Source organism: Priapulus caudatus, unplaced genomic scaffold (assembly GCF_000485595.1).
Source record: "Priapulus caudatus unplaced genomic scaffold, Priapulus_caudatus-5.0.1 Scaffold1219, whole genome shotgun sequence".
Taxonomy (NCBI): Eukaryota; Metazoa; Priapulida; class Priapulimorpha; order Priapulimorphida; family Priapulidae; genus Priapulus; species Priapulus caudatus.
The window spans coordinates 159,200-174,095 of NW_014578280.1; the positions used below are offsets into that span (position 1 = coordinate 159,200).

At 44.8% G+C, this 14,896-nt stretch overlaps 2 protein-coding genes across 2 annotated transcripts; both read left to right on the forward strand.

Annotated features, from left to right (window-relative positions):
- Positions 1–3,191: 3,191 nt before the first annotated feature.
- On the forward strand, positions 3,192–4,822 carry LOC106815855 (the record flags this gene model as incomplete). The annotated part of the gene is given in 2 exon segments (XM_014820380.1): positions 3,192–4,295; positions 4,815–4,822. Coding segments are annotated over 2 exon segments (1,112 nt in total), but the record flags the coding sequence as incomplete, so codon positions are not given.
- A 2,657-nt stretch (positions 4,823–7,479) lies between these two features.
- LOC106815856 lies at positions 7,480–10,223 on the forward strand. The gene is made up of 4 exons (XM_014820381.1): positions 7,480–8,166; positions 8,413–8,655; positions 8,751–9,020; positions 9,228–10,223. Exons 1-4 carry the CDS (start codon positions 7,510–7,512, stop codon positions 9,663–9,665), a joined length of 1,608 nt encoding a protein of 535 aa, XP_014675867.1. The 5' UTR covers positions 7,480–7,509; the 3' UTR covers positions 9,666–10,223.
- Positions 10,224–14,896: the final 4,673 nt, after the last annotated feature.

Consider the following 14,896-nt stretch of genomic DNA (forward strand, 5'->3'; position numbering starts at 1 on the left):
TATAACGTCCTGCCTGTTTGATAGTGGTAAAATGACTGACCTAGTTAGGTTGGTAAAGGCCAGAGCTGCGACACGTGGCTGGGCGACTCGCGCTGCAACAGCGTTGAAGGCTGTCCTTGAGAAGAAAGAACTGACTCGTCTAGACTTAGAACACGTAGTTGACGAATTTGACCGACGTCTGTCAGCTGTTGATAATGCCCAATCAGCTGTTGAACTTGAAATAGACTCTGACAAGTTAGACAATGATTTGGACATTGCATTTAAATTTCGTGAAGATGTTTGTGTCAACCGAGTGGAGGCTGCAAAACGTCTTGCTGCCTTGACAACGCGTGTACCACCTGAGCCGAATAGTGCTAGCAGTGTAACCAGTTCTGCTGTAAGGCTGCCAAGTCTGGAGTTGCCAAAATTCCGAGGAGAGGTGACGGAGTGGCAGTCCTTCTGGGATCGCTTTAGTGCTCTGGTGGATAAGTCGGAGTTGCCTGCCATCAGTAAGTTCACCTACTTGCAGTCCATCTTAGAGGGTGAAGCTAAGTCGGTTATTCAGGGGCTTGCCTTGACTGCTTCCAATTATGACGTAGCCTGTAAAATGTTGGAGGAGCGGTTCGGACGCCGTGATCGAATTATCTTTGCTCATATACAGGCTTTACTTAATGTGTCGGTGCCTAGCAGCAAAATTGTGCAAGGAGCAAAGTATATAAGCCTGCTGTGGAAAATGCAAGATGAACTCCTTACTCATATAAGAAGTCTGGAGGCTATGGAAGTCTCTGGAGATCAATATGGAGTTTTCTTAACGCCTGTGATACTGTCGCGACTACCACATCCATCTCGTGACCACTCAAGGCGGATCTCGCCGTAGGGGTGACTTCCTTGAAACTCTCTGAGCGCTCACGTCTCTCAATCTCCTTTTGTAAAAATTTGAGAAGCCAGTCTAGGTCACTCTCATGACCGCATCCATCTCGTGACCACTCAAGGCGGATCTCGTGTGGTAGTCGCGACAGTATCACAGGCGTTAAGAAAACTCCATATTGATCTCCAGAGACTTCCATAGCCTCCAGACTTCTTATATGAGTAAGGAGTTCATCTTGCATTTTCCACAGCAGGCTTATATACTTTGCTCCTTGCACAATTTTGCTGCTAGGCACCGACACATTAAGTAAAGCCTGTATATGAGCAAAGATAATTCGATCACGGCGTCCGAACCGCTCCTCCAACATTTTACAGGCTACGTANGTTTGAGTAACCGTATACCTCGAACCCATTTAAAGAACGGGTCGCCAGATCCTCAGCGCCGTCACCAAATCAATCCTCCCTCCAACATCTCCTGAAAAAGCATTTTAGCAAGATAGAAAGGAACAAAGGCCTAAAGGGTCGCGACACAGCGAGCAAAGCAGACTCAGATCACCGTCGCTCTGGCTCAAATAAACTGTCAGCCCCAAGACCAATCCCTCAAAGGTGAAACAATCCTCGACTGACATCCATCGCCATACCGCCTAATAGTCTTCGCGGAAAATACGCGCAGAATCTTGATTACCCTAACTCATGGCCAAATATCCGTCAATGAATTACTATCAGAACCCCTTTTAGACACGAGGCACGCAGCCTGAGACAACAAGTCCCTTAGCTCAGACATCATATAGACGCCTCCGTTCACAATCGTACCCGACAACCCACATTAACGTATACTGTCTTAAGTTCAGTGAACACAGATAGAAGAGGATAACTACCTAAATACCTGAACTGGCGTAAGCCATAAATACGAACTCTCGTTGCCAACACTGGCACCTCGAACCCAACCACGCTCATAAACCCGAACTCGCTACTCCTGACTCTCCAAGAACAAGGGCGGCGCACAGCGTGAACTTCGCTGAACACTAACTCAAAACCGCTTATGAGCGCGCGAATGCCAACTCCAACCTCCTGAAACGAATCAAAATCCCCGCGGGCGGCCGGCGCCGCGCGGCACAGGACAAAGAGTTGGGTATAAGGGCGACGGCCGCGGCTCCAACCAATCATAATAACTACCTTGTACGGAGGCCGAAGCATCAAAAACGGACGCAACTTAGTTCGAGGTACTGCCGTGCGCGAACAACAGGACGGCTGAGCGTAAAAGAACGTCGTAGGACTCGGCTCACTGGGAGGACCTCCCTACATAATCCTAAGACTCATACTCCTGAAGACACTATCATACTTAATCTTCAGAGTGTTGGTCTTGTCCAAACACGGCCTAACTTCTAACCTCTTCTTAGCAAGCTTCTTGTTATCAACTATCGGCTGCGCACATAGATCTCACGCGAAGCGCAACCGTGTACTACCTTAGCAGGACAGGACTCTGTAAAGACTGAAAGACAGGATCAACACAACAGAGTTTGGGTTATCAGGACCAAATCGCAATCGATCAGAGAACCACCGAAATTCCCGTACACCGAGTCAGGAAACTTCAAATACACAATAGCTGACGGCCCACGACTAACAGAGGTCATAACAGGGGTAGTTGTCCAACGTACCAGACAGCCCACCATCACAAACATCGACTGACCGCTGTGCCACTAACCGCCCCACTTGAATAAATATATGAGGACAACGAACTTCCAGTAGGCCATCATAACCCACCAATATATCCCACAGTACCTGACGTCGCAACAATAGTGCATCTGCCATACGTAAACCAGCAAAATACTAAGTACTCACCGCGTACGCTAGAAGCGGGTCAAGACTACATACAGTCGGGTATTCCACCGCACATAGCAAACGATAGCCCCCACCTGCATATGAGATACCCTCAAACACTGTGCTATCCCTTAGGTGACTTCCACCACCAAGCAGAGTCAACGAATAGCGATTCAGACGGACACCCACTAGGTTCATCTCCTAACTAATTTAATGGAATAACATAGACTATCGACCCGGTGTCAAAAACAAGGTGTAGCTTCTACTACACCCTTTCTTACCACCACTCTGAACTTTAGCGTTTGAAGACCGCGCACATGAATGATAATCACGTCGCACACCACCAGCCATTGCAAAAACGAGACAAAACCACCAGGCTGTCTACGTAGGCACAGTATATAAATAACAGTTAATAACATTATTTGGTTCTTCGACACGTATTCGACCAGTACCCTCCATAGCAACACAATACATATGCGGCATTACAACTAACACATTCTGCCAACAACCTCAGATATATGGCCAACAATGGGAGATACCCCGTTGTTACACTTCCTGTCTCCCTTGGTCTTCTTTGACTAATTTAGAGGTACATGCATTTGGTGATGCATCAGAAATTGGATATGGAGCCTGTGTGTATTTGAGGATCCCCTCGGTCAAGGGAATTTATCAGACCTCCCTAGTGGTTGCTAAGGCCAAGGTCGCACCCTTAAAAAGGGTCTCTCTTCCTCGGCTAGAGCTCCTTGCAGCTTTGCTGTGTGCCCGGTTAGTAGTGTTTGTAAAGTCTGCTCTCCGTCTATCTGATAGCGTGACATATCGGTGTTGGACAGACGCTCGTGTCACTTTGGCTTGGATCAAAGGTGATCCCTATAAATGGAAGACATTCGTCGCTAATAGGGTATCGGAGATACATCAGCTTACATCTCCTCAGTACTGGTTTCATTGCCCAGGGAAAGAGAACCCTGCCGATCTCCTAACACGAGGGATATTTGCTGAGCAACTGATTTCATCTGATCTCTGGTTGAAAGGACCTAGGTGGTTGTATGATGCGTCTAGTTCCTTCCCTCCTGACTATGTCGACCAACCTCTCATTATTGAATGTTCAGAGGAACAGGCTGAGTCAGTTAATTGTCTTTCTGTGGACCCCATGTCGGAGGTTTTTGAATTTAGTCGATGGAGTAGTTTCACTAAGAGTGTCCATGTCATTGCTTGGGTATTAAGGTTTATCAAGAATACTCTTCCTATGTCTGTGAGGTCGTTAGGTGCTTTCTCGTCTGATGAATTAGCTTTTGCTGAGAGGAAGCTGTTTTCTTGTGTTCAGTCAGCTGCCTATTCTGAGGAACTGTTACGTCTTAGGACAGGTAAACCCATACCCAAGGGTTCGCCCATTCGGAAACTCGACCCTTTCTTGGATAGTGATGGACTCCTGAGGGTTAAAGGGCGTCTCCAGTTTTCTAACCTAGACTATGAGAGCCGTCATCCAGTCATACTCCCTCAGTGTCATGTTTCTAAATTGCTAGTCCGCTTTCAGCATGTATTTCTAAAACATGCTGGTGTATCAACATTAGTGTCAACTCTACGTGGTAGTTATTGGATAGTTGGAGTCCGACGTCTAGCTAAGACTGTCTGTGATCAGCACACAGGATGGTGGTGGCCTTGTAGAAGGGTTCGAGGATCCCCACGCACCTCTCAATGATGGCTTGCTCATCAAATGAGAACATGCAGTTCCGCAGTGTCGTTGCTGCTGTCTTGCTGATTGTGGCATCTGTTGCAGTAGCCATGATGGCTGGTATCTGCTCTAGTAGTCTGTTCAGCATCAGGTAGGTGCTATTCCACCTAGTGGGCACATCCTGGATCAACTTGTGGTGGATGGCTCCCTCCTGGAGAACAAGGAATTGCTTTGCTTTGAAGTTGTCCGAGATGCTACTGGACTGGTGGAAAAATGTCACCAGTTTTCTCCCTTTGGCCACAATGCGTGCCACTTCATTCACCTCCAAAGCCTTTTTCACAGTCAGATTGATCCTGTGGCCATAACATCCAAACCGTACCCACTGCAAAATGTCAAAAGCTTTCCTTTCATTGGCTGCATTGTCCGTCACAGCGGTGGGGATCACATGTGGCATCCATCTTTTCCTCATATCCTCTAGGTGACTAGCAATCATCTCGCCTGTGTGAGATCCTTCTGTTTTCTGTGTCTGTACAACAACACTTTTCAGCTCCCACTCCTTGCTTATGAAATGCCCTGTCGTTGTCTGAAAACTTTCAGTGTTCATGCTGGTCCAGCCATCGTGTGTAATTGATATATCACGGCATTTTTCAGATATTGTTTGAGGTTTTTCTTCATGTCATCATGCTTACGTTGCAGACGACTGGCCAGTGTGTTCCGGCTCGGAACAACGTAACGTGGATCTAGCAGGCTAACAAATGTCTTGAATTGCTCACTGTCAACTAAGCTTAACGGAAGTACTTTGCCGACCATCAACTTCATCAGTGCATTGTCTACCTCATTCTGCTTTGCTACAGGCAATGTGTCCGATTGTTTCCTAGTAATAGTCTCTTGAATAGTTTGTTGAGACGTCGGTTTGCCATTTTTCCCAGTAACATTACTGCTGTCACCCAAATCTCTATGCTCGCGATCGAGATGAAACTGCAGGTTGGTGGTGTTACCTGAAATAAACAATGACCCAATTTTAGACTGATAAATTTATCATACAATAACACAGTTTATAACAATCTACAAACAATGTCCTGACAGCAACAAAAGCAATTTATTAAGTGCGCCAATTATTTTAGCTGATTTGAAAACACTTGAAGCAACTATCGACAACTGGTAATGACGAAGAAGTGGGTACTCGGCAACAGGCCACCGATCAATGTCTCACCTTTGAATGCATATTCCTTGCGGCAAAGTCGACATATCGTCCTAGTCATGTCCAAGTTTTCTTTCACGGGTGGGCCAGCTTTTAGTTTGTAAAAACGGAAGTACAGCCAGACGCGGGAACGTGTCTTTTTGCCAGGAAACTCATACAGACGATCATCTGGCAAATCAACGGCAGTCGCCATTTCGTTGACAGACGTAGCCTCGAACACTGCACAGCAGCGATTCTGTACGCGTATATTTTCGCTCACGATTAACGCCGTACGAATTCCGCGTACAGCTGCACACACTGTCCGGTGTCCAACGGGTTTCCTGGCTTTCGTTTCTACACTTGATTGGCTGATAAAAACAATCGCGTTCGAACGCGATTGTTCATTGTTGGGCGCGCTGGTGTATTTGTAATATTGTATGCAAGCGATGAAAAACCGGGTGGAAAGAGTGATCAGCCGGCCGTATGGCAGGGTTCAACATGGACTTTTTATTTCACTAGACCATCGGGCTAGTAACTGAGAAAAACCACTAGCCCAGACCCAGACTATTGTTAAGAAAAACTTTATTTAGATAAGAGTGTCATGATGTCATGTCATCGTATGAATTCATAGATGCTGTTTCCCGCGCCTTAAATCGCGCGTGTGCCGAGTTCACGGGGTTATCCGTTACTTATCCCTATAGACCGAAGGTCCGATAGACCTTTCATAAATTATAGTAAAATACTTTACTTAATTTGTGACAAACACGCACACGCACACGCACACACACACACAGACACGCGCACACGCACACGCACACGCACACACAGACACAGACACGCACACGCGTGTGTGAGCGCCTACCGATGAGAACTTAGATTTATGACATCTGAATGACGACGTTAGATATTTTACCGGTATAGTGGGACACTCCAGGTATCAGAAATCAGAATGCGGACTCACAATATGTGAGTATAGTACTTCATCAAAGAATCGGGGACATATCTAGTGCACGTCATTAGTATATCAAGCTTACAAACCCACATAAATACGCTCACACACACACACACACACACACACACACACACACACACACACACACACGCGTGCGCACTGACGCACGCACGCACACGCGCGCGCACGCGCGTACACACACACACACACACACACACACACACACACACACACACACACAAAACAGAGGAGTGTCTGTCACTGTGTGTTGATGTATATATATGTTTAATTGTTTTTTGGTTTGTTGTGCCAACATGACTTGCATACGATAACACTGACGTTTATTCATTTCGTTTCTAAGCCCTTTTATAATTGAAATATAATCTACGAGTAGCGGAGCGACGAGCGCTGCTGATTGCCGTGTGTGTGTGTGTGTGTGTGTGTGTGTGTGTGTGATGTGCGTGTGTGAGTGAGAGAGAGAGAAAGAGAGAGAGAGAGAGAGAGAGAGAGAGAGAGAGAGAGAGAGAGGTGCACGCTGGGTTAATGGGCTAGACACTGACTGAGTGACAGGTATTGTTTTAACTTTAAGCACGAACACCGTAATAAAGATTCGATGTTTTCCCTTGGTGTCGAACCCTGCATATGGGATCGCGAGCGAAATTCGCTGCCGTGAGACCGCACACACCGCGCGGAACCGGCAGCGTATTTATCGATCGCAAGCGGCCAGCGGTTACTCGGCGGCGGTTACAATCGGTTACTCGGGTGTTGAATGCCTGCGTGTGCATGTACGTGTGTGCATGTATGTGCTTGTTTAGCCCTGTTTACTGTTTCTTTTGCACTGTTTACTACTGTGTGTATAATACATGTACTGATTCTCATCACTATTCCAAGTTTTTTTTTTTTTACCCGATGAAATCGATTATGGATTTTGATAACAAAGCGCTTGGTTCGAGCCACTGTTCAACCGATGATCGAGTATAATCGATGATCGTGACAACACTAGAAGAAACTCTTCAACTTGGTAAGCTTCTGCAGATAGGCATGGACGGGCCAAATGTCAATCTGAAATTCCATCGTGAAATGGTATCTCACATAGAGCAGAATTATGATAAACGTCTCCTGGACATAGGTTCATGTGGGTTGCACCAAATTCATGGTGCATTGAAAAATGCAATGGAAAAAAACGAGGTATTCAAAGGTTTGCAGGATTTCTTCACCAGCCTCTTCTATTTGTTCCATGATGCCCCAGCTAGGCAAAGTGAATATACGTCTGTGACTGGTACTTCAAAATTTGGACTGCAGTTCTGTAAACACCGTTGGGTAGAGAATCTGCCGGTGGCCAAGCGTGCTTTGGAAATCTTGCCGGATGTCATCGAATATGTCAAAGCTGTCCAGAAGAAAGACAAAAGGGTGACAAAGCCAACTTGCAAGAGTTACACAGTCGTTGAAAATGCTACCACGGATCCTATGACTGTTCCTATGCTGCAGGTTTACATCTCCATATGCAGAGAACTGCAACCCATTCTTGTCAAATATCAGTGCGACAAGCCCATGATACCTTTCCTTGGTGCAGACATATTCAACATGCTTAGGAGTCTCATACAGAGGTTTGGAAAACCAGATAATGTTAAAGCCGTGACCACTCAGCGCAAGATGCTGAACTTTGATGCCAAGAAAAGCCGGTGTGATGTGAAGAAGGTAGGTAATACTCAATAATTAAGGTGCGTTTAGCGTATTTTATGCATTGAAAGGGCCGAAAACACATTGAAAATGATGTAGAGGGGGTGAAATACGTTTTTTTAGTATTAGTGAAAATGACCCCCTGATCTGTTTTATTCACACTTTCGTTAAATCCAGTGCTCTGACCTCTCATCACTTAATGTTAGTAGGACTGATCTGGTAATACTTTACAAGTATTACTGAATATTCATTACTATGTTACAGGTGGATGTTGGTGCTGCTTGCAAAGAATCTCTGCGTCTGTTGCTCAATGAGAAGAAGGTTTCAGAACTGAAGGTATTCCAACTGCGTACTGAAACTCAGAATGTGATGTCATTCATGGTTGCCTACATGCTGGAAAAGCTACCCCTAAAGCACAGCCTCGTACGCAATGCATCGTGTCTAGCCCCAAGTGAAATGGTGCATAACAGAGATGAGTGCATTGCACGGATGAGCTACATGCTTCAGGTGAGTGTGAGTGTTCAGTAAACTTTTTGGGGTATCAAACATTAGTAACTGAAACCCTATGACCTCAGGTGTGTTATATTACTCTTTCACTTCAGGTACTTGCAGAAAAGAAACAGATCTCCTATGATGACTGTGATGTGGTGAAATCACAGTATGTCAGCTTCCTTGATGTTCAGGTTGCAAGGTATTCGTCTTCCTTTGCTGAGTTCAGACCGGAAGCAGACGAGTCCAGGGTAGAGACATTCCTCTATAAGCATCTCCACCAGAAAACCGAGTACAGCAAACTCTGGCAGGCAATGAAGATTGTTCTTCTACTTTCCCATGGACAAGCCTCGGTGGAAAGGGGTTTTTCCGTAAATAAACAGGTATGTTTTTTTAGAATTTAAAGAAAGTTTAATTCATTGGGTAATACATCATACTAGTAACCATGGTAACCTTTCCCATTTTCATTTCAGGTGGTGGCTGTAGCAGATAAGAGGCTGATAGCCTATTTCTAAGAAGAGGAGGGTTTTTGTTTGCAGGTTAATTTGATTCAGATTCACCAGAGTAACCATTCACACCTTTTATTTCAGGTAGCAGCAGACAACCTCCAGGAGGAGACATTTGTGGCCAGGAGGCTCATTTGCGAGCATGTAAATCGAGCAGGTGGGGTATGCAATGTACAAATAACCCCTCAACTCCTTGTAGCTGCTGCTGGGGCACGTCAGAAGTATCTAATGCACTTGGACGAAGAGAAACGGAAAAAGGAGAGAGTAGAGAAGAGTCGTGGAAAGAAACGCCTGGAAGAAGAGATCGAGGAAGTGAAGAGCAAGAGGAGGAGACTCAATGATGACATAGACAGCATGCAAAAGTCAGCTGATGCTCTCTCTGAGAAGGCGGAGAGAACAGGAAAGCTCACTCTTGTCTCTCAGAGCAATAGTCTAAGGCGTACTGTTGTTACTAAGAAAGTAGAATTGGTAGAGGTGGTGGACAAGCTAGATATGTTACTGCTGAAACTTAAAGATACATAGGACCTAAGCAATCTTAAGTTTCAGCAGTAACTCCTTAGTGGATGGATTTCTTCTGATACTACATGTAACTGACTACATGCTCTTGTGCCAATCTGACTCTTTAGGAAACATGATGAAGACTGTGTTGATGTGCTACATGTATGTGGCATTCATTCTGTTTCAATGTATATGAGAAATCCAAATGTTCCCGACAGTGCTGTCATCTGTGTATTATGAGCTAGTAAAGCCATTGTGATTTTATTTTGTGTTTTTTGTGTGCAATCAAACTTGTATTATGAGCTAGTAAAGCCATTATTTTGTGTTTTTTTGTGTGCAATCAAACTTGTATTATGAGCTAGTAAAGCCATTGTGATTTTATTTTGTGTTTTGTTGTGCAATCAAACTTGTATTGTGAGCTAGTAAAGCCATTGTGATTTTATTTTGTGTTTTTTGTGTGCAATCAAACTTGTATGTACCGGTATTATGAGCTAGCAAAGCCATTGTCATTTTGTCATTTTGAATTATATTAGTTTTAAGTAGTTGTTTGATAAATAAATTGCCTTTCAATTTCCAACATTATTTACGGTATGTCACTTTATTGCCTCTTAGGCCCTCAGCCTGCTGGTTTGTGGTAAATGCATCAAAAAGGTCCTTGAATTTATGGATTTTGGCATGGAGGAAGTCATGAAAAGTCCATGGAAAAAATTCTCCAACCTAGGGAAGAACCCTGCCTAGCACTGCAGCAGTGCTGCCCATCATGCAGGGCCGTAGCCTGAGGGGGACAAGGCCAAGGGGGCAGCTGCCCCCTTAGATTTTGGAGCGGAATTAAAAAATAAGCTTATATATAAGCAATATAGCTATACTAAAAGAGAATATTGTACGTCGTAGCCATAATAAAGGCTGTACATGCATGTACTCAAAAGTGCCTCAAATACCATATCTCCTATAGCTAGCTGCGATCTACATTTTTACAATTTTCTGGGAGAGGACCTCAAGACCCCCCACCTAGCTGTTTCTCACCGCCCCCGTCTCTGAAATTGCCTGATCGCCACTGCCCCCCCCCTCCCTACGAATTTGCTCAGGCACTACGCCACTGCTGACTATAAATATTATTATTATCTGAGCGATATAACTGCGCAACTTAATATATATAATATACACTATTATACATATTTTTAAGTTGTATTAGACTATTAATGCGAGGGTCTTGTTAACTTTTTGACAAAGCAGTGTAATTTGACAATAATAGCCAGGTAACTGTTTTTTTCCGGCACGGAACGGTAGGGTGAGCGGCGAAGGCGCAAAAGCCCTGTTTAGGGGGGTCCGCGGGGCATGCAAACCACCTGAAAAAAATTCTGAATTGACGCCCAAATAGCCTATTTTGATGGTATGCGTTCTAGAATTTAGTTTAATTAGGAAAAATATATGCTATGTAAGTATCTAGTATAAAAAGAAAAATCATAAATTTTAAGATGAAGTCCAGTAACAAGTGTATTTCCTCTTATTTTTAGTAGTATCTGCCAAGTTAGACATTCAATTATCAGCTGCATTTGTATAATCTGAGTCGACAATTATAATATAATGTGCGACTGAAATATATCAGCACTATTACAGGTTATTACACTATTCATTATTAACACTAATTCAAGGCAGTATTACAGTTTACTACAGTATTGAGTATTCCATAGGACAGAGCTCCAGACTAAAGTTCCAGGTAAACACTATATGTCCTCAAAGACTCCTGTCGCACTTTATTTTAATGGTCAGAATCAAGTCAGAGTCAACATCTGGCCATGCTTCAAATCTTTAATAACAGAAAATGCAAATCAAGTTTGCCCTAACATTCTAGCTAAATAATCAAAATTTAAAATTTGTGCCGACGAGTGAGCCGGCGCCAATCAAAAACAAAATCTAAAAACAAATCTAAATAAATCTTAACTTGAAAAATCACTGCGTCTCGGACGACCGCGACGAGTGCTGAATCGTGACACTGGGTGTACACAGTATTGATTTTTGCCATCATTTTTACGAGACATCTCACGATTATGCTGCTATCGCGTGGCTATACTGCGCTGTACGTTGCCTCTATCTTTAAAAAAGACTTCCAGGGAGTCTGTCTTTTGGCCAAAGAATCCATGCTCGTTTCGCCGGCTGCTAAACTGTACGCGCGCGCTTTGGCTGAAGTTTGTTTGAAACGGCCACTTCTGATTGGATTCGCTATACGACACCACAAATCAAATTGCTTGATCATGTATTGTAGCGTGTGGCAACCGCGACCCAACGGGTTCCTAGGCAGGGTGGCTCCCTGGGATACCGGAGTGTGGTGATCAGTGTTGGTAAGCTGTATAATTAGATTGCTGATGTCTGTGTTTATTAGTGTGGCGTTTTCGTGTTGTTTTGCCAGCTCATAATTAAACGATGCTAGATGTCAGTCCCTGCATAGGGGCAGCCATGTTCGGTTAGCACCCCTACAGCGGCCCGCGTGAGTGCGCTGGCCGTGTGAAACAGCATAGGCCAGTGACGTGTCGAGAGAGCACGCGTTGGTATGAGTTCTTAGGCGGGAATCGTTGAGGGAGGACTAGTGTTGGCCAGTTCGTCCTGTAAGCGCGAGTGAGAAGGACTCGGCAGGTAGTAGCCAGCGTCTACTCCGTGTTATGCATGCCTGTAGAGTGGCCTGTTGAGCTGTGTGTGTCGTGGTGTGGTTATGGTGACAGTTTAGCCATACGAGTCCCCGAGGTACTGTATCATGGTCACGGGCACAGGCACTTGACGTATCACATAATAAAATGATGGCTAATAAATACACTTGTCAGTAGCCCTACTACACAGTACCAGCAATAGTCTTAATGTTTTTGATTTGACACTAAATACTCCAACTTCAACACCCGTTCAATACACGCGCAACAAAAACAATAGCCCGCACGCCCATTGTGCATGCACAAATACACAGTAGATAGGAGTAGATAGGAGTAGATAGGAGTAGATACACACTCCTATCTACTGTGTATTTGTGCACCTCGGCCAATGGCGTGCGGCTATGTGTTGCAGGCGGTGTATTGAACGGGTTGAAGTGAAGTTATTAGGGTCAAATTCAAACATTAAGACTAATTGCTGGTACTGTTAGTAGTAGGCTACTGACAGGTGTATTTATTAACCATCATTTTATTATTGAAAGCGGTCCTAAGTGCCTGTGTCACGGGCGTTTGGCGTGTGCCTTGCCTCACGGGTGAGAGAACAGGCGCGTCTGTTAATTTGGTAGTAGGCACTAGTCGTATTGTCCCGTCGTTTGTGGGCGTGAGTAAATAATACAGTACTATTAGTAGTCAATATTAGAACAGGTTGAGTTTAATATTCCTAGGCTAGAGTAACGGGTATTGAGAAGTATTAACTCTGCGGGCATGGCTGCACCGAGAGGAGAGGCCGCCGCGTCACTGTAGCCTTTTGCCGGCTGCGTTCATAATTCATTCTATTTTTAACCTCTGTGCTTACGCCCGTGGTGTGGCACTCGTTATTCAACGTAACGTATAAGCCGGCAGGCAGGGTGGGGTTCGCCGTTGTAGTGTCTGAGTGGTACTATGTGCGCCCTCGTCTCGCATGCGTTGACTAACTCTACGACACACCGAAGCCGCGAACACGGCAGAACAGGTTATTCGGAGGGAGCGCCGTAGCTTCAAGAGCGCTCGCGTGGCTAGCGGGTCCGGGGGCCGACGATCACGGCCAATACAACGTTCTCGGACACAACTGGTGCCAGTAATATAATAAGGTTGGCTTCTAGCCATTTGTGTGTCGACCGGTGGCGGCCATCTGGTGTCGCCCGCGGAAGGCAACGAAACGTACAGTATGAAAACTCCGCTGTCTGTGCTGTCGAACGAGGGTAAACAAACTCGCCGGCTGACGACCGCCCGTGCACAGAGTTTAGTCTTGGGTTGTGAAGTATTTAAAATAAACGCGTTTTTCAAATATGGAATTAAATATTTTACCGCCTTTAGTGGGAGTTTCTCTCAAATGATTAGCCGGATAACAAATTGCCGGCGAGAGACGCGTAAAAAAACGCCGTTACCGGCTATTAACAAGAACCTGTAATGTCATCTAACGGTTTTACAAAATGGCGCCAGGACATTTGCTGAAGCATCGTTTCACTTGCCTTCGGTGTGCTCATATATGAGCTGAGAGCCATCGTACTATTCTGTAGTGTTTTCTAGGCGATTCTTTTTCCGTTTCGGGTTTTCCGTTGCCTCGCTAAACATGGCGGGTAAAGCTGATTGGAACGTTGATATCGCTGTGTGAGAATTAGCAATTTATACCGCGCTGAATTAGAGATACAATTCTATGTTAGAAGGCAGGACAAACTGTGAGTTAAGAGTTTCATAAATTTCAAAACAAGGCAAGTCAAGGTGGTAATCAGAATAGTTTTATTTGAGATTATACAGAGTTATTCATCTAGACGATCTGCAGCCGGATATCCCCGCGCGAAGCGCGAACAGCGGCCACCTGTTGGCGGCCATTTGCATACAACTCGCTGCTTCCGTATTTAGAAACAATTTTCAAACGGTTTTTTCAAATGGGGCCTGTAATCGATCAATTGAGGAGTTTGTGGCAGCTTGCACAGAACTTTCATTAATGCAGCGTACGGGCGAGAATAAATCCATGGTCGTAATTGCTTACTTTTTTTGGTTGGCGGGGCGTTAGCTTTTTTTCTTAGAAAAGCGCATTTCGAATTTATTTAATTCCACGCCCTGAACTTATTCTCGTATATCGCTACCCATAGATGGCGCGCGACGAGGCTCTCTCAAGTCATTTGCAAAGAATTTTCTTTAGACTCGCCCGCGCTGCAGAGTTATGACACGCTACACTAACTATAACTTTAGTGTTATGCGAAAAGAGACTTGCCCGAATTAAACGTCCGCTACCAAGTCTATCTGCGAATCGTGACGTCCAGTCTAATTCTCAGGCAGCCATTTTAAGCACGGCATTCTGATGATTTATGCGTGTTTACACTGATAATTGCACGAAGGCGATATTCCATGCGTACCAGCCACTGGCATGCAAGATCAAGCCCGCCTGGATCGTTACGGGAGGTGGGAGTGGAGCACAACACTGATGATAAGTTTGTTTAGACTGACAATTGCCACTAGCGGCCACATTAAGACTGGTATTACATTCCACACTACGGCTACGCAATACTTGTATTACTACAACGTACACTTACAATAAATTACTACTAAGTACTACTACTAGTACTAAGTAGTAGT